This window comes from Trachemys scripta, chromosome 7 (genome assembly GCF_013100865.1).
Source record: "Trachemys scripta elegans isolate TJP31775 chromosome 7, CAS_Tse_1.0, whole genome shotgun sequence".
Lineage (NCBI taxonomy): Eukaryota > Metazoa > Chordata > Testudines > Emydidae > Trachemys > Trachemys scripta.
Genome location: NC_048304.1, coordinates 85958672 through 85978879, shown reverse-complemented (window position 1 = coordinate 85978879; position 20208 = coordinate 85958672). Strand labels below are relative to the sequence as shown.

Below are 20208 nucleotides of genomic sequence, written 5' to 3'. Positions count from 1 at the left end.
TTAAGGGCAACATTCAAATTATAATTCGAGTTAACTTTGCAGTGAAGACAAGCCCTAGGAGGCTGAACAGAAATTATTTATCTTGGACAAAATCAACTAATCTGTCAAAAAAAAAAAAGGGTGTGTGTGGGATCATTATGCCTTGTCAATCAAATGCTGAATGAAGAACCAGAGAAGAAAAGGAGTTGTCTGTAGATAGGATATTCTTTCCAAGAGGACCTCTGTACTGTAAGACAAGTTTTACTGTCTTGTTTTGATGCTCATAGTGGTGTCCAGTTAATATGCTCCATTATAACAGCTGGCTCAGATCCTAGGGGTAAACCACCAAGATCAAACTAGTTGAAAAGAAAAGTCCATCCACAGAGTATTTTCATTCAATCCTGGACCATCAAGGCTGTGTAAATAAGTGCTTATTCATAGGACAGAGCCTCCTTCTATCACTCTTCTGCTCCATACTATGCTTCACCTGAATAACAGGGCTTTGAGTGATACAAGAATGGAGTAGGCTATTACATTGATTTTTGCTGAAGCAAGGTGTTATTCTTCTAATAGGTCACTTCCTTGTCAGACTCATTGCAGAAAGCTCTACTGAGAGACTATTTCTAGTTTTGTTTGGTGCATAGAAATACACTTAGGAGACTGAGGCTAGGTCTACACTACCCGCCTGAATCGGCGGGTAGAAATTGATCTCTCGGGGATCGAATTATCACGTCTCGTCGGGACGTGACAATCAATCCCCGAATCGACGCTCTTACTCCACCAGCGGAGGTGGGAGTAAGCGCCGTCGACGGGGAGCTGCGGAGGTCTATTTTGCCGCCGTCCTCACAGCGGGGTAAGTCGGCTCCGATAGGTCGAATTCAGCTACGCTATTCGCGTAGCTGAATTTGCGTATCTTAAATCAACCCCCCCTGTAGTGAAGACCTGCCCTGAGTCTCTTATCTGATCTATTTCTGCATTGCACTTTCCTTTCTGTTGCCCTGGAAGTTTAATCTTTTCACAGATTTATTCCTTTATCAAATAGTGATTTACTAGGGCCTCACTGCATTTCTGTGTATTTTAGACAGCTGCAAAGAAATAACAATAAGCAGATCCACTCTCTATCAATGAAATACCGACTCTGAACCCCCCCTCTCCCCCAATCATCCCCATCCTACTCCTCACATCTACAAAACCTCACACATGCAGGAGTGATGCAGCTTGCAAAAGCTGGTGGAGCCATTCTAGATCAGCATGCCCTGCAGCCGAATCCCCTAGCTTTCCCTTTAAAACCAGTCTCAAATGAAGTCACACCAAGTCCACGCAACCAAAGTCTGTGTTTCAGGCTTGCGGAGCAGCATGTGCTCCCTTTGGAGACACCAGGAGATCAAATTTGATCAGCGGCCTGGCAATCACCTGGACTTCCTCGTTCAGGGGATTTGACTTCAGGTTTACACTCTGCAGCGACTCCATTGAAGAAAGTTTCTCAACAGGGACATCTGGAACAAGAAGAACATGCACAAAATAAACAACCACCTGGATTATGAGAGAGACGCACATAAGCTGGTCAGGTCCTTTGGAATTTAAGATCATTGTCACTCGCATCCCTAGGTGCAGTCAGTCTGTGAAATGAAATGAATTCAACGTGAGACAGTGAGTGATGGCAGCAGCAGCTCTCTGTGAGTAGTTGAAGCCCAAGAGCTCAGGGTTTCGAAGCTCTGGTAATGCTCCAATTTCTATGTCTATTATTTATTCATAAGAAGAGGGGTTAACTGCAGGAAAGGTATATAAATTACACCCTCAGAGAATGGAACCGGGAAGCTGGGAGTACAATGAGTGGCCTTGCTTTAGATGGGCACCAGTGTTGCTGACTGATTTTGGAGATAAAGCTATCATTGAAGGCATGAACGTGATACACACACTCATCAGGTTCTGAAAAATATTTCCTTTAGGCTGAATTGTCCATGCCTGGTCTCAGCCCAGAGGTGAATTATTTCTGGAAAGTTTGAGGAAAAGCCATTTGAGTTATGGGATACTGCAAACATCTAACACAATTTAGCAGCTCTGCTGCTCACCAGGAACTTGCACATTGTTGGGGAAAATCATCTAAGACCATCTATCTGAGAGGATTCTGTCTCGTTGAAATGCACAGATCAAACCCCTCTCCTCTTCCCCTTAGAGAAAAACTCATTAACATTCAGAACAGGAGAAAACTGTTGTCTGGGTGGAGAATTGCGGATCTTACCATTCTGAAAACTCTCTACAATTTGGGTGCATTCTGCATATTGTAAGCTTTAATTAAACAATAAAGAAATTAAGTTTGTCATTTCTTTCACCAAGATACACAATGTAAACAGATGTGCAGCTGCCCAATTTACCCAGCCTTACAGAAAATACTTGGGAGTACTTCATTGATGTTCACAGAATTATTGATTTTATTATTTGCATTACCCTAATGCCCAGGAGTCCCATTCAAGATCAGGGACCCATTGCACGGTCTATGGTAAAACACATTATAAGGAAGAATCCCCACCATGAAGAGCACTGCTTTGTTTTGTGGCATGGTTTTAAGACAACTTTTCAGACATTCTTGTCCAAAAGGCTTCTTGAGATATTCCCCTACCTGTATGGAGAAAAAGAACTGAAATTTTACATCACACTGAGTAGATTTTTTTATCTTGGCTGCCAGAGAGCTCCTGCTATGTACTGTTCCCCCACAACAGGTCTTTTGAAAAAATATGGTAATAACTTCTTCACTTGTAAGAAAGCTAGAAAGGGATCCAGTTCAAGATTCCGAATATAGATGTGTGAAAGAATATGAATACCCTGTACACCTCTCTAGTCTTCAAAGCTCATGGCAAAAAATCAATGGAATGAAACAAAATATTTCCTTCCTGTTCCAAGCTTTAGACAACTTGCATCACACTTCCCAGCCATATGAAGACTGGGGGAAATGTAAAATAAGGGTCATGTCACTCAAATTCACATGCCTTGTATATAATATTAATAGGGCTTGTATATTCTGTTTTACCAAGACTTCCCAACCTTCTTCAGTAACATGACAATGTAACTCTTGTTCAGATTTGATCCCAAGAGACTCCAGATGAAAATTCAGGCCTGAAGTGAGATTAGAGCAGTGGCAGAAGTCACTGTACCCTGTGCCCTCATATTTATGCAAGAAGCGCTGAACTGCAACTGCAGATGTAAATACCTCAACATTCTTCTTCCCAAAGCTCACAGCTTCCTCTTCTTCTCTCTCTTTGGATTATTTATGTCTATTTTCTTTGTGCCTTATAAAAATCATTAATGATAAATCAGTCCTTTCTCCAGCATCGGTGTAACTGTATTGGAGCTGGAGGGTGGAAATATAGGCACCAACTACATCCCAGCAGCACTGGCGACCACAGAGAAGACAGCCAGTGGCAGCTGAGGGACTGTGGGAGAACGCACCAGAGGAGGCTGATTACTATGGTGTGTTTCCATGGGGTGGGGCCTTGAATCTGGTGTCTGCTGTATTAGTGATGGAGATATTTACTGAAGCATTTCACAGACACCCATTAAAATGTTACAAATCGTAATGTACAGGAACCAGGGTACACAGCTGTGCATGTCTACACTGGGTATACTGGGGAGAGGAGGAAGAGTAACGTACATGAACCATCAAGCAGCTGCAGTGTAGGTTTTAAAGATTTGTTAAACAGTTACTGGAGCCTACATTCTCATTTCAGTTCCCCAAGCCTCGAGCTCCTCACCAGGAAGCCACTTGAACTAAAATTTATGGGACCATCCTGGTTTTCTTGGGCCAGGCTTGTGTTCTGCAAGATTGGTCTCATAGTAATTCTGGGCATCATACCACACTGAGGTAGTATTTACCTGTTGTGATGATGCATCAAGTTGACATATTATACACTGATGTATAATGATGTATCTTTGAGAACTCATGGAGAATGGGTGAGGTCAATGAGGCTGGAGAAGTGCAAACATAGTACACCAATTTTTATAAAGGGAAACAAAGAGGAGCCAATAATTTATAGACCAGCCAGCCTAACTTCAATATCTGGAAAGATACTGGAACAAATGATTAAACAATCGATTTGTAATAGGTTTATAAGCAATAGCCTGCATGGATTTGTCAAGAACAAATCATGCCAAGCCAACCTAATTTCCTTCTTTGACAGAGTTACTGGCCTAGTGGAGAGAGAAAAGCAATAAATATGCTATGTCTTGACACATTCCACATGACATTCTCATAAGCAAACAAGGGAAATGGGGTTTACGTGAAATTACTATAAGGTGGGTGCACAACTTCAAAGAGTAGTTATCAATGGTTCACTGTCAAACTGGTAAGGTGTATCTAGTGGGGTCTCACAGGTTCAGTCCTGGGTCTAGTAGTATTCAATATTTTTATTAATAACTTCGCTAATGTAGTAGAGAAGATGCTTATCAGATTTGCAAATGACACTTAGCTGAGGGGTGGGGCAGAGGTTGCAAGCACTTTGGAGGACAGAATTAGAATTCAAAGTGACCTTGACAAATTGGAAAATTGATCTGAAATCAATAAGATTCAATAAAGACGAGTGCAAAATACTGCATTCAGGAAGGAAAAATCAAATGCACAACTACAAACTACAAAATGGGGAATAACTGGCTACTGCTGAAAAGGATATGGGGGTTAGAGTGGATCACAAATTGAATATGGATGTGATGAATTGGGAAAAAGGCTAATATCAATCTGGGGTGGATGAGCAGGAATGTTGTGTATAAGACACGGGAGGTAACTGTCCCGCTCTGCTTGTCACTGGTGAGGTGCCAGCATGGGTGGTGTGTTCAGTTCTGGGTGCCACACTTTAGAAAACGTGGACAAAGTGGAGAGAGTCCAGAGGAGAACAACAACAATGGTAACAGGTTTGGAAAACCTGACCTATGAGGAAAGATTAAAAAAAATGGGTATTTTTAGTCTTCAGAAAAGAAGTCTGAGCGGGGACCTGATAACTATCTCCAACTATGTTAAAGGCTGTTATAAAGAGGAGGGTGATTAATTATTCTCCATGTCCATGAAGGTAGGACAAGTAGTAATGGGCTTAATCTGCAGCAAGGGAGATTTAGGTTAGATAGCAGAAAAAAATTCTAACTATAAGGATAGTTAACTCTGGAATAGACTTCCAAGGGAGGTTGTGGAATCGCCATCATTGGATATTTTTAAGAACAGGTTAGACATACACTTGCCAGGGATGGTCCAGGTGTACTTAATTTTGCCTCAATGCAGAGGGGCTGGACTAGATGACCTTGACATTCTTTCCAGCCATACATTTCTATGATTCTATGATCTGTACTGATGCAAACACTACAGCACCGTGATGTTTTTATAGTGGTAACCCTCTGAATCATAGCATTTCTCCTCCCAGCATATTTTGTGGATTCTCAGGGGATGGAAGAGAAAAGCAACTGGAATAAAGACTCTTTAAGAAAACAGGATCTCTCTCCCTGGAGTCAACAGGATCCGGAAAAGCAAAGAACTTAAGACTCACAGGAGAGGGGAGCAATTCATGTTACTCATCAGTGAGCACTGACGGGCTCTGAAGGCAATCCCTGGGGATGGTCTTCTTGAGCATGGGAACACATGGAGTCTTGCAGGTGCTGGTGGCTAAAATACAGATGACAGGGTTATTAATGCCTCCCAACATCAGAAAATTTGGTTAAGAGGAGAAGGTGGATTTTTTTTTGTTTTTTTTTTTCCCTCTTTGTTTTACATTTTACAAACTAATTTAATACTTTGACTTTTTTCCTGTTTAGAAGTGAAAAAAAAATGTGGAACAGAATATTTTAAAAAAATCCTCCTACTGCACAATATATTAACACCTGCCAGCTTCTTACTGTTAGTGCCATCCCAGGTCAGCTGAAATAATAATAGAGGGGCAAAGGTCCCACATAGTGCCCAGATAACACTACTGTTTAATTAACAGAGATGCCATCCATGGATGTGAACATCAGTTCATATAGAGGTGCCTGCTGAGAAGGTGAAAGTCACTTGATGGAACTGAACCCATCACAAGACACTCCAGCTTGTCACTGATCATGCTCAGGCACGGTGCTAAGGGTGCTGCTGCTAAGACTTTTCCATATTGAGCTTTTTTCTGTTGCACAGACAGCAGCACCAGTAGGAGTGCTTGTGTAGAATGGCTGCTGGCATTTTAGCACCACGGTGTCTAGATCTGCTCTAAAAGAGTTAGACAACCCATGCTAAGAACGCAGATGAAATGTATGGTAAAAATGCATTGCTAGCACTTGGGGGAGATTTTATGAAAAACCTTAAAATCCCCCAAAGCTTGGGCCCAATAATAAGTCTGCCAAGGGAATCTGCTGAAATGAGCTGTTCAGAGGTGAAACTAAGCCAGACTGGGCTGGCGGCAATTTAAAGGGCCCAGGGCTCCAGCCACTGCGGGGAGCCCTGAGCCCTTTAAATCACTGCTGGAGCTCTGGCAGCTGGGCTTGGGCGGGATTTAAAGGCCCCAGAGCTCTGGCCCCTGCGGGGAGCCCCAAGCCCTTTAAAGCGCTGCCCAGTGGCAGCAGGGCTCCGGCAGGGATTTAAAGGGCCCAGGGCACCCCCGCAGCGGCCGGAGCCCCGGGCCCTTTAAATCACTGCCGGAGCCCTGCCGCCGCTACCCCAGCCCTAGCCCGAGCCCTGCCGCCCTGGAGTAGTGGCAGCCGAGCTCCCGCGGTGATTTAAAGGGTCCGGAGCTCCACGGTGGCTGGAGCCCTGGGCCCTTTAATTCGCCCCTGAGCCCTGGGGCTCCCAGCCGTCTCTGCAGCTGGTAGCTCCAAGGTGATTTAAAGGCCCTGGGGATCCCAGCCACAGCCAGAGCCCCAGGGCCTTTAAATCTTGAAAGGCCCTGCCTCTTCCAGTTGAGGCCCCGCCCCACTCAGGACTCTGGCATACCGGTAAGTCCTTTATGTTACTTTCACCCCTGGAGCTGTTCAATATCTCCTTCTATTTAAAAGTGTCACCAGAGGTCATCTGGATGAAATGAAACTTCTGTTCTGATAGGGTTTTAAAAGAGTAAGGAATAAAGCCCATAGGAACCTTTAAAGATGCACTGTTTTTTTACAATAATAGCAGGAAACCAGGCAGGAGGGGCTAGGGAAGGCTCTAGGCAGAAGCCCTGATTGTTCACAGGGGGCCTTTATAAAAGCTGTTTCTGGGCCTCTGTACCCTTTGGTAGCAAGATGCCTATTTGTGCAATTTCAATGGTTATGTGAATGCCTGTGCACCACTGGTAACAATTTTGTCTGTGGTCAGGGGTCCAAACAGTAGTCAGAGTGTCAAATTTCTGTGGGCACAGACACATGGTTTCAGACTTATGGAGTTAATACACATCAATGAAGGTCCAGTATAACTGCTTAACATAATGCAAGTGACCAGAGTGCAAAAAAAGTCATTTCTCTGGACTCCAATTTCTAAAGGCACTGGAAAGTATATAATAAATAAACACAAATCATATAGTATAGTCATGCTGACAAAGAACCATATGGATCATCAGGAGTCAAACAGCTGCAAACCAAAGATAAGATGGAACAGTTACTGGTGAATACAGTGAAATGAAAAAGTCCCAATTTCTGTCTGTCAAATTGGTACATTCTGCATAGCTGGTCATGTGTTGCACAAAGGCTCTGAATCCCATTCCTTTGAACTCAGAGTCCCTGGCTATAGCTTCCTGCGTCAATGCAAGGTGTTCCTTCCTCCAGCCATCCTAGTCTTCAATGTAGACTTCTTATTAGTTTAAAGTGGGTTCCAGACGCTTCTACAATAATAGGCAAAGATTTCCAACTAACTTTGTAAAAAGGAGTTTGCCTGGTAATTGTTCTCACTCCCTCGCAAACTGTGCTGCATGTGCTCTCTCAGCTATGGCAGAATGATTGATAGATTGGCCTGAGGCCAACAAACAGGTGCAAAAGAGAATTAAACACCATATAATAAAAATTTGCATTAAATTCTCACATACAATAATCTCCAAAGGCTAAAAACTGCATAATACTAACTTACAGGGAAATGTTTGTGTGCAAAGCTGGACATATAATTTAGTTTCTTCTCCTTATTATAAAATGTGCACAACATCCATACTTGCCTAACATCTGATTTTTGGCCTGAGACTTAAGCTTTTGGGGATTTTGTGATTTCTCAGACAACTTCCAAAATCTTAAGAGTTTCAGCCAAGCTGCAGGAGCCATGACATCAAGCAACACAACTACACAAATTTCCCTGTCTTATAATGAAACATTAAGTAGCAATACAATTGCCATGGTCTTTGGGAAACCTGTTTAACTTTTTAGTCAGAGAGGGAGAACTCCAGTTGCAAAACATCATAGGCCCCGACTTCATGGGTGCGCTGGGGCTCAAGCACCCACCAAAAAAAAAAAAAAAAAAAAAAAGGGGTGTGTGCGCGCTCAGGACCAGATTAATCTTTTGTGGGCTGGGCACCCAGACTGCAGCTCCACCCCCTGCTCTGCCCTGAGGCCCTGTCCCCGCTCAACCTCTTCTCCCTAGGGCCCCACCCGCACTCCGCCCCAAATCACTGTCCCCGCTTGGCCTCTTCCCCCCCCCCCCCCGAGGCCCTGTCCATGCTCTGCCCCGAGACCCCCCCACTCAGCCTCTTCCCCCTGAGGCGCTGCCTGCCGCTTGCACGGGGGAGGGGCGGAGAGGAGCACCCACTGGCAAAGACTAAAGTCAGCGTCTGTGCAAAACATAAATAATTTAACTTAAGACCAGGCACAAAAAGATTGAAAGGAATATTAATTAACGTATTATAGAAATCTAAAACAGTTTTTCTACCACAATTGGAGCTGAGCAGCTAATCTGGTCACCGTTCTATTGCACATGCTGTTTGCTAGTGCAGGATGATTGACAGGTCTGTTGTGTGCAAAAGTAGGCTGGAGGGAGTTGATATTGTAAAGGCAAACATGTTGTTCATTTTATTGCAGGGAAAATAGAGGGGTGTTAGAAAAAGAAAACTGACTGGAAACAAATCTTCCTGAGCCTTTGGTAAACTGCCACATCTTTGTTAAAAGACAAATGTCCCATCCAAGGCAGATGAAGATGCTAGTATTTTGAAACATTATCAAAAGGGCCATGCTCAAGGCTGGTAGATCAGAGACACAAGAAGAACAGAAAGATTTCTAGGATACCTCTTTATCCTTTTCACTGGGGAAAAGCTTCCTTATTTCAAACTGAACAATCTATTGACAGCAAGGTCAGTACCACTGGAAAAGTGATGCAACTGCAAACAAAGATCAGGAGTCTACACACGTTCTCCACAGAGAAGCAATGCCAGCTCCACAAACAAACTTTAAAAGATTATCTATAAACACATTCAACAAAGGCAGAAAGGGGCTAAGGGAAGACTTGTTAGAATACTCTTCTCCACTCCCTCCTTTGCCTGCCGGCCTGCCTGCTCTAGTGTCTATTAAATACAATTAATTCTAATATGTGGATACTCAAAATCCAAGAAAGAGTTAGTAAGTCACAGCTTTGAGTGTGTATCTTATAAAGCTGTTTTGAAAGTAACAGTGTTTCACTCCTGACTGGCTATGCCAATTCTGAACCCTACACAGCTCTCCCTTGTGGAAAAGGTTTGATCAATTTCAGTTAACTAATCATGTTTGGAAACAAAGCAATAGATATTGGTATTCTGATTTCTGGTGCTAGAAACTAATAGAGATCAGTTAAAAAATTCTAATGAGACTACAGCTAGGGTTGCAAAAGCATGTAAATGACCTGCACTTCATTCCCGATTCTTTCCTTTAAACAAGACTATCAAATACTGCAATGGCTTGGGAGGAGAGACAAAAAGCAACTAGAAATTCAGCCAAAAGATCTCTAGTCACAGACCTTCTAGTCTGACCATGTTAGGCTGTGGTCTTGTTAGAACTCAGTGTAAGCAGAGGCAGGCTTAGTCAGTCCTTGTAGGGGAGGTATCCAGAATAAAGTCAGTTGATGAGGGTGATTCAGGAGGCGGCATATCTTCTCTGTTAGGCTACATCTACACTACAGGGGGGGGTCGATTTAAGATACGCAAATTCAGCTACACGAATAGCGTAGCTGAATTCGACGTATCACAGCTGACTTACCCCGCTGTAGGGACGGCGGCAAAATCGACCTCTGCGGCTTCCCGTCGACGGTGCTTACTCCCACCTCCGCTGGTGGACTAAGAGCGTCGATTCGGGGATCGATTGTCGCGTCCTGATGGGACGCGATAAATCGATCCCCGAGAGGTCGATTTCTACCCGCCAATTCAGGCGGGTAGTGTAGACCCAGCCTTAGTCTGTGGTGAATGATTGGGCAACAATGGTGTTAGGAGACTAATATTTCACAGACTGCAAATCCCACTTTGCTTTAATTAGATATGAAAGTCTTCACTTCCTGACCCTAAAATGTGCCGGTTTTCTGGCACTATTATAATGGCTTCCCCACTCCATCCCCAAAATGGTTACTTTTCAGTTTTGTGTTAAGTAATGTGATGCACATATGCAATATCTACATCTACTCAGATACGCAGCGGCGAGAGGCATGTGATAAGTGAATTCATCATGATACCTTTTACTGCTTCACCTGTGTCTGGGCTTCTAAACCATCTCCCAGGAATTATTCTAAAATTCCAAATCCACAACTTCAAACCACTACCACTGTTTAAAACAGACAGACAGACAAACAAATGAACCTGCCCAGGAAAACACTTCTTACTCTCTTCCCAAAAATCACCCTAGTCTGAATCCCCCAGTGGGCAGTCGTGCACCACTGATGGCTTTTCTACGTTATGGCGTTGTTATGGTGTCTGCATAGTTAAGGCTGGGTTAGGCTGGCATTTAAAACAGAGATGAAATCTCTTTGTTATGCATGAACAATGAGTGTAAGTAAGTATAGAATGAATTTTCTGAAAATCTACAAAAAAGCCTGTTAATTAGCTTATGATTCAAATATAGCCAATGTAACAAATGAAGTTGTTACCATCTGATAGCTGTTGAATATGTATGTAAAAAAAAGATGATGATCTCTGTTCTGGTCCCAATGGACAGATAGTGCCAATTGTGATGTGAACAATTTGGCAGTCATATCAGCGAGGCCAATGATTGAATTACTCTATAAGTAGTCCCTTGTTGGTCATTGTTGTGTGGAAACCTGCACTGCTGCTTCCCCTGTTATGGGATAAAGTAGAGAGAATTTCAGTTTTGAGGGCTATTGGCCGAGTACCTTTTAATAACACTCAACTCACTGATTTATTTAGAAAAATGTTTATTAAAACAAAAAAGTTTCTTTTGCTAACAGACTGACCCACTCCAAAACTGCACACTGTAATTGATTAAACTGGGCTACAGAGCTGACTAAAAGGCAGCTGGAAACCACCATCCTGGGAAAGCACTGAGTGCAACCAGAACATTATTTATCTGTGTAGTGGGGTGGTCCCCTGCTCCTACCCAGAAGGGCTTGAAAGCAGCCCTGGAGAGGGTTGTGGCTGGGGACGGCTGATTGGGGAAGCGGCCGCAGCTGGGCCACGCCCCAATCAGGCCTCAGCTGGCCGTATATAGGAGGCTGGGAGCCAGGAGCTCAGTCTCCCTCTAGCTGTAGAGGAAGATGGACCTGGCTGTAGGGCCCTGAGTAGAGTACCTGAGAGGAGCAGGGCTGGGGAAAGGCAGAGGCGCTAGGGAGGCTCCAGCCTGGAAAGCCCCAGGCTGCAGCCTAGCAGAAGGCCAATGGATACTGGGGGTTGCAGAGAGCAGCCCACGGGTAGGCAGAGGGCAGCAGGTCCAAACCTTCTTTGCCAGTGATGAGTGGCTTATACTGCAGTCTGCCCCAGGGAAGGGGGGCTAGTTGGTGACTGGCAGTAGCCGGTGACTGGCAGTAGCCCATGACTGAGGCAAGGTGGGGATAGAGGGTTGGGGGTTCCCTGGTGAGGGGAGACCCTGAGAGTGAGGGGTTACTGCCAGGGGGCAGCACCCCAGATAATGGGGCACTGGGTCCGGGAGGGACATGGGGGCCAAGCGGCAGCGGGACACCGGCCTGCAGAGGCTGGATGAGCTAATTCCTGGAGACAAACAGCAGGAGGCGCTGCAGAGGTGAGTCCCACATCGCTACAATCAATAAGCTGAGGGAAGCAGGCATAGAAGTCACAGACATGTGCACAGATGTAACAGCTGAATTTTTCTATTAACTATAAATGGGTCAACTTCCCTCCTCCAGACAGAATAATCAACTGGGATGGGGGCTATTTTTTTTGGAAAAGAAAAAATAATTAGCTCTGAGGATCCAATTTATTTGTTTTAAATTTACTGGAAATTGGTAGATACTCCAAAAAGCATTTTATTCAACAGTGTTCTTATGCACTCACTGTCCACTAAAATTTTATGTTCACAAGACTTCAGGGCAGGGGTGAAAGTAACTTAAGGGACTTACCGGTATGCAGGGCCGGGATCCTGAGCTGGGGGAAGGAGGACGAGCACTCGGGGGGAAGGGGCAGGGCCTCAGGCAGAAGGAGCGGGGCCTTTGAATCCCTGTGCCCTTTAAATCACCACCGCTACCCTGGGGCTCTGGCAGCAATATAAAGGGCCTGGGGCTCTGGCTGCGGTAGCGGCGGCCGGGATCCCCAGGCCCTTTAAATCACTGCCGGAGCCCCATGGTAGCTGTAGCTGCGGTGGTGGCTCGGAGCCCTGGGTCTCTGGCGGTGATTTAAAGGGCCAGGGGCTCCGGGTGCTGCCGGGAGCCCAGGACCCTTTTAAATTGCTGGTTTGGGGAAGCTGCCCCCTACTGGTAAGGTCAGCTGTGTACCGGCTCTTGACGGTAAGTTGTACCGGCTTACTTTCAAGTCTGCTTCAGGGACAAGCTCTCCAAACCCTAAAAATATACGTCAAACTGAACCCACAGGCACACCCACACAAATACTATTGCAGACACATTCAATCCCACAAAAAATGAGTTTTTAAAGCCATACACATTACCACAGACTTTGCAGAGGATCCAGTTCTATTGCTCACCCACATGCTAAATGACCACCCAGCTGCAGGATTGGGCTCACAAAAAGTTCACTCGCACTATACACATGTATACAAACCCTCTCCCGTACATCAGCCTTGGCCAGTCCCTTTCCCTAAGCAGCTGTGTTATGTACAATTTAACTGACTTCATCATGTCAGCTGTGATAGGTCTCCTCTTTGGGTGGATAAAAGGTTGTCACATTGCAATATTACATCAGCATGATACCTATTTTGTTTTAAGAGTTTCTGAATGTTACGGGGGGACAAAGATGTTAGCCCATAGTCGCTTTCCATAGCTCCCCTTAACTTACACAGAGTTGTAATAATTGGGCCTACAAGTTTACCCTAATTGTGAACTCAACTGTAAAAATTATGTGGAAGTTCATAAGATGTCACAATAACCTCTAACAACAAATGCTGATGGCAAAAGGTATGAAAGGAAGATTAAAAAAACTTCAGGCCAAACAAAAAGGCCTGCCTATATAACTCAAGGACTGTGTGAAGATCATGCTTGGCAAACAAGAAAAGTATGGAACCAGAAATCAGTGATTCAACATTGGTATGTCAGATACTAGGCCTAATTGGTGGACAAAATAATGAGAAGATGGGCTATTCAGCCCACAATTCCCTTTATGGGTCCTTAAAGAAAGAGATTTTGGGAAGAAAAACTAGCTACTGAAGCAAGCTTCAATGTCATAGCTGCCATCCCCACCAACTCCTGGGACCCAGGTCTTTCATCATCCTGATTCAGAGACGTCCTGACCAGCCCAGACCAGCATGAGGTACTGAGACGACATTCCCACCACTACCAAGTGTATCCCAAACACCAGCTGTGATGGAATGGGATCAGACTTTAAAAGCAACAGCAACAACAACAGCTCCAGCCCATCTCCATTAACTTCTCTTTTCCCCAAACGGACAGTTATTACAGTCTTTGATACCAGCTAAGACCAGCTATCAAACAAGACTCTTTTCCTTCTAAAATGTCTCTCCAGGTAAAGGGAACAAGGGATGTTGTTAAAATGGAAGGCTTAATACATTACATTTCAAATACTTTAACTGTTTTTCCTTCTTTTCAATAAAAGGTTAAAAGGATTTTTAATGGCGTGTTGCCATGGTACTAAGCAGGCTGAAATCTCTGTATACCAAACCCTGGTCCTTCTTTAACATTGTTTAATGTTGGACAGTAACTGGCTTATGGAGGGAGGGATAGATCAGTGGTTTGAGCATTGGCCTACTAAACCCAGGGTTGAGTTCAATCCTTGAGGAGGCCATTTAGGGATCTGGGGCAAAAATCTATCAGAGGCTTAGTCCTGCTTTGAGCAGGGGGTTGGACTAGATGACCTCCTGATGTCCCTTCCAACCCTGATATTCTATGTAAACATCTTTAGCTCATGTAGTCCATCTAAAGCTAAACAACATACACACATCTGACACAACCTCTAACTCTCAAGCAAACAGCTGTGGAAAAATGAGTTTTTATTTTTTTAAAAGCTCCAGAAGGATAGAAGTGGAAGCTGCAGATTCAGCACACACTGGTATGACCCTCCCAGAGGTTTCTTTAACAAGGTACATGGTCTAAAAGAAACCATGTGAAAGTATTATTGCTGTTTTATGTTCCCTAGTTAACCCCCCTATGTGAAATTTCTTTATCATACTAAAGAGTGAATTTCATTTCCCAGTTATGGTAATAATAGCAGTGCCTGGGAGAAAACACACAAGTAAAATCCTGTGTATTGCTGACAGCAAATTGATTCCTATGTAGAGCGGGTCAGGAATTTTTCAACAAAATTTTTGACTTGAAAACATTTTGAAGAAAATTTTTTTTGTACAGTGTGCGTTATTTCTGAGCCTCTATTTAAACTCTCATGCCTTAGGTGATGGTAGTACTGGATCCAGGAGCTACTGGATTAATTGCTACTGTCCCAGTCATGTGACAAGGATATTAAACTTCTGTAACCCTGACCTATAACAGGTGATTGGAGCCAGAAAATAAACATTAATCTCTTACCAGCACTCCTGTTTATTGCACCTTATTATGGGTGAAGTGAGTTAAGGAGAAGGAGCGTAGATGGTGGGTGTAGTTGAGATGGAGTGATGCAAGATTTGAAATGAGAAGATGCAGCTATAAGTTTCAGTGGCTTTTTTCCTGTCTTTTCTGTTTGTTAACCATATGTTAGTGCTTATCTTCACAACGATAACCAAAAGCTTTAATTACACAGTATGATGGTGGCAAGTCGTACTTCTAAATATACTTTTTCATCTCTACAGACATCTAGCTCTCTGGAAGGAACCTGGGCAGCTTTCCCACTGATGTAAAGTGACAGGCTGCCAAAATGCAATTTCTGCCAGCAACTTCCAGAGATCTGCAATTTATCCCTCAGATCATATCACTGAAGATTTGGCAGTCGTTTGTTGAAGCAGTTCAGATTAAGCAATGAGTGGGCACTTTTCTAGAGAGCTCAGTTAAACTGGAGGCAGCAGGATGGAGGGAAAGAAACAGACTGTACCCTCAATTCTGAAATTTTACACGGGGTAGCACATGGAAGGGCTATGAACCATTCTTACAGCATAATCATTCTACAACTTGTAGCCCATAGGATTATTTTGCTAGCTATTATATCCTACTAATCCAGCCAGGAGTATTAATTAATATGTTTCTTTTTCTGAAATTAACCCATTTTATTCTTATATTTTATTAGTATTAATTTCTTGGAATTTAGGATGTGTTGAGGCATGTGTTTCCTAATAATAATTTGCTGAAATGCTAGAAGCCTACCGGCCTGTAAGATCTGCAATATAGCAAAAAGCAGAATTAGTTATAAATATGTCAGCATAAAAGCTGGCAACCTTTGGCATAGATAAGAATGGTCCCTGAAATTTTGGGGTACCTAAGGGAGGAACTATCCACATCACATCACAGGTTTATCTGGCTTCTACAACCGGTTGGTAACCGCAGGGTACACCACAACTCGAGGTCATCAAGAGAGCCTAGGTTGGTAGTTTTGGAATGAGAATGTCATAATTCACTATCCTATAGGAGAAGGGTACCCATAAATTTCTTAAGGTACAGAAACAAGATTTGGGTATAGTAGGTTGGGCCTGATTTCCATAGGTCAGGATCCTATAAAATACCTTGTAAGAGAGTACTAGGAAGGCTTTTTAGCTCTTAGGGTCTGCTATGTTCTATACTCTATAGACTGTCTTTTCATTTATCTACCTATTCTATCTTCTATCACACTATCAGCTCAGTTTGCGTAGTACAGTATAACTACGCAACATTCCTACCTATTGGGGAAGCCAGCACCATTGTGTGATCGGGCATGCCAGGAGTGAGGCTGGTCCTCCATATTCTTTTACTGGGTCCTAAAGGAAGGGTGTGAGTATGTTAGGTTAAGGTACTTATAATAGAAATGTTACCACCCAGAGTTTTGGAATTCTTTTACTGTTTTGCAGTTATAAGTTTCATTGGATTCCTTATTTTTATGTTAATGGCAATAAAGATTTTATCAGTTTGGTATTGTCCTCAGTGTATGCATTCTTGCCAAGCACCCCGAGAATCCTCCCATGATACAGAGCTCTGTAGTCTGAATTGGATAAGAACCTATACATCTTCTGGTCAGATGCGATCAGTGGCGAGCCATAAAAACTAACCTGTCAAATTCAGGTCAACAGATTGGCGAGCTGGCAGGAGTCTCAAGGTGTGCTTGGCAAGCACTTACTTGAGAGGTTAAAAAGAAACTCTGTGTGCCCTAGTCACTGGGCATAGTCTGGTAACTGTTTCCTTTGTAACAGACAAATTCTGGGTATCGATCCCAGAGAACGTATAATACTTGCAGCTTGTGGGTTAAATGGGTTAACTGTCCACATCCTTTCAACCAATCAGTGGCCTCTGTAGACTCAACCCCTACTCCTGACTGGGTGGCATATTTTCAAGCAGGGTCAGATACCCCTGAGGAGCTGGAGGTGGGTAGCCTTTAGGCTCTTCCATCTATCTATCCCATAGATTATTCCCATGACACCAGTCGGCCCCAAGGAGCATCACAACCCCTTTGGGAAGAGATGCAAGTGGAAGACCCACAGTATCTTTAGTTGTAGGGGGCTGCCACTTAAATTTTGTTGTAGATACTGGAGCAGCAACCAGTATAATTCATGTGAAGGATCCTAGATCCTCTGTTTTGGCCTCTGGGAAAACAAAGACGCTATCAACATTTGTAAACTACCAAGTTATGGCCATGCTATCTAAACCTATCGAAGTACAAATTGGTCACCTGCGCAAGACCCATGTCTTCGCGTTGCTCACACTGTCAGACCCAGACTGTTGGGGTCTGATTTCCTAGGTAGGCAGAAATGCATTATTGATTTGGCTAATCAGTCATTGTGTCTTACTACAGGACAAGAGTTGGGTTGCCCGCTAGTGGTCATGCTGGAGTGTGGTATGGCCACCCCAACGGAGGAACCAGAACCAGACGAATACCACCTGGACACATTAATAGCCAAATATACACTCTATCCAGAGTTACAGGCCATACTTCGCAAACATGCTGATGCCTTTGCTAAACACAAATATGATTGTGGATGCATGTCAGTCACTATTGTTGTGGACGGGGGAGACGTGCCTGCTCAAAAACAATATGCCTATCCAGAGCAGGCCATACCTTACATAGTCAAGGCGATCAAATCATTACTGGCACAGGAAGTCCTGCGTAGATGCACTTCTACAGCCAATTCCCCAATTTGGCCCGTTAAGAAACCAGATGGTTCTTGGCGTCTCACCATCGATTACCGATGGTTAAATCAGGTCACCCCTACTTGTGCCCCTACTGTAGCAAAAATGCCAGACCTCATAAAGTCCTTTGATCTGGAGGCTAAGTGGTTCTCTGTGCTAGATATCAGTAACAGCTTTTGGACTTTACCAGTGGCCCAAGAGTCGCAGTACAGGTTTGCTTCCAAGGGGTCCAACATTCCTGGACCCGATTACCTCAGGGATATAAAAATAGCTCAGCATTGTTCCATGCTCAAATGCGGCGAGTCCTAATATGATTTTCTAAACCATCTGTTTTATTCCAGTATGTAGATGACCTATGCTTAGCAACTCGCAGCAAGGAGGAGCATTTGGCAAAGCTGGACGAGCTCCTGCAAATTCTTAAGGAAGCGGGATTAAAGTGCAACCCTGCCAAGGCGCGACTAATGAAAACCATTGTCTCTTTCTTAGGTCTTACTTTTACAAAATGGGGTTGAACTCCCTCACCGCAAAACGTGGAGACAATCCAAAAGTTGCCAATACCGAAGGACCTAACGGTGTTAAGATCCTTTTTAGGCTTAACTGGGTTCCACTGGGATTTCATTCCTAACTTTGCTTCCATTGCAGGTCCTTTGTACCAACTGCTAAAGAAGGATGTTCAATGGGAATGGACTGAACAACACACGGAAGCAGTGTCCCAGCTGAAACAAGCCCTTGTCAAGGCTCCGGTGTTGATCACTCCAAATCCTGAGATACCTTATCACCTGAAGGTGGCGGTGAGTGTTAATGCATTAGCGGCTGTTGCTTCCCAAGAGAGGCATGGGAAATTCAGACCCGCGGCCTATGCCTCACGTTTAATATCTCCACTAGAACTTAAATACGACAACTGTGAGAAGTACTTACTGGCCACTAGTTGGGCCATACAGCATTTTGCCTCAGTCCAATCATATTACACTCATCGCACACACCCCTTCAGTTTTTGCTATCTAATCGGGTTAAAGATGGGCAAGTTTCCAATGCCCGCATAGCCCATTGGGCTTTATTGTTACAGGGGAAGGATATTGCAGTAAAACCTGTTAGGATGCCATCTTTGCTGCTCACAGCCTTACTATATCAAGGAGAAGCCCATGACTGTCCAGACAGAAATTAACAGATTCCAAAGATTCTTCTTCCTGCCTCTAATCCAAGAAAAAGGTTCCTTTAAAGGGCACCCCTTCTTTGTGGACGGATCAAGCTATCATGATCCTCAAGCACCGGCTTTGGGATTTATGTCATTCCTCCCAAAGGAGAGCCTTGGGGAAAAAGCATACTCCTGTACCCCTCATTCAGCCCAATATGCTGAGCTAGCAGCAGTGACTTGTGTATTGGAGTACTGTGTACAGGCCTCCCTTAAAAGATTGTACCAGAGGATTGGTCTGTTTTCAGACTCCGCTTGGGTGTGCAATTCTCTCACTGAATTCTTGCCCTATTGGGAAACAAATGGGTTCATGTCCTCTGATGGGTCCCCAATCAAGTATGCATCACTGTTAAACTACATCCGTGACCTGGCATTAAAAATCACTATCTCAGGATGGCCAGTCATGGTGAAGAAGGTTAAAGCCCATTCCAAATCCGAACCCTATGCGATCAAAAATGGAAAGGCTGATAAACTAGCCAGCGAGGGAGCTTGATCAGAGGAACCTTGGAAAGAAAAGAACTTAGAACATTCTTTCATAACCCTGGGTTCTAAGTGTTCAGTTGCTGCTGCCAAGGAGATAGACTAACATTCCCGACTTAAAGGAGATGCAAACATGAGATAAAGATATAGTGGAGATAATTCGAGAACTCTCCAAGACAGAAGGAAAATGGTCATCTATGTTGAACCCTGTTTATGGGAGGTATAGACAACATCTACAGGTGGTGGATAAAATCCTCATGTACACAGGAGGCCTTTTTCCAGTATGGGTGGCTCCAACATCCCTAAGAAGGGAAATGATATACATGGTCCATGATACTCCAAGAGGGGGACATCAGGGAGTAGACAAAACTGTTCAACATCTCTTAACTGTGGGATGGTGGCCTCTTCTTAAATTAGATGTACAACAGTACTGTAACAACTGTTTGACTTGTGCTCAAGTCAACCCAACTCCTTCCAAGCATAATGCACAATTACAATCTCAAGTGTATGAAGGTCCGTGGATGGCTTTGCAGATTGATTTCATAGGCCCTCTACTGTGTACCCAAAGAGGCAACCAATACCTCTTGGTAATTGTTGATCCTTTTTCAAAATGGGTGGAGGCTTTTCCTTTGAAGACCAATACTGTAAAGGCCACAGCCAAGGTCCTGGTAGAACAAGTCTTCTCTTGTTGGGGGATCCCTGCGAAAGTGGAATCAGACCAGGGATCACATTTCACAGGACAGTTCTTCAAAGACTGTCTTAAACTAATGGGAGTCCCAGAGAGACTACACATCCCATACAAACCACAGTC

General features: G+C 44.0%; 1 protein-coding gene across 5 annotated transcripts in view; it reads right to left on the bottom strand.

Moving 5' to 3' along the window:
• Positions 1-818: 818 nt before the first annotated feature.
• Positions 819-20208, bottom strand: part of LRRC20 (leucine rich repeat containing 20) — a 181078-nt gene continuing 161688 nt past the window's right edge. For all 5 annotated transcript variants that reach the window (XM_034776309.1, XM_034776310.1, XM_034776307.1 and 2 more), the window contains exon 5: positions 819-1475. In XM_034776309.1, the coding sequence (XP_034632200.1) occupies positions 1318-1475 (158 nt within the window). In that variant the 3' untranslated portion in view covers positions 819-1317. The remainder of the gene's footprint in view (positions 1476-20208) is intronic.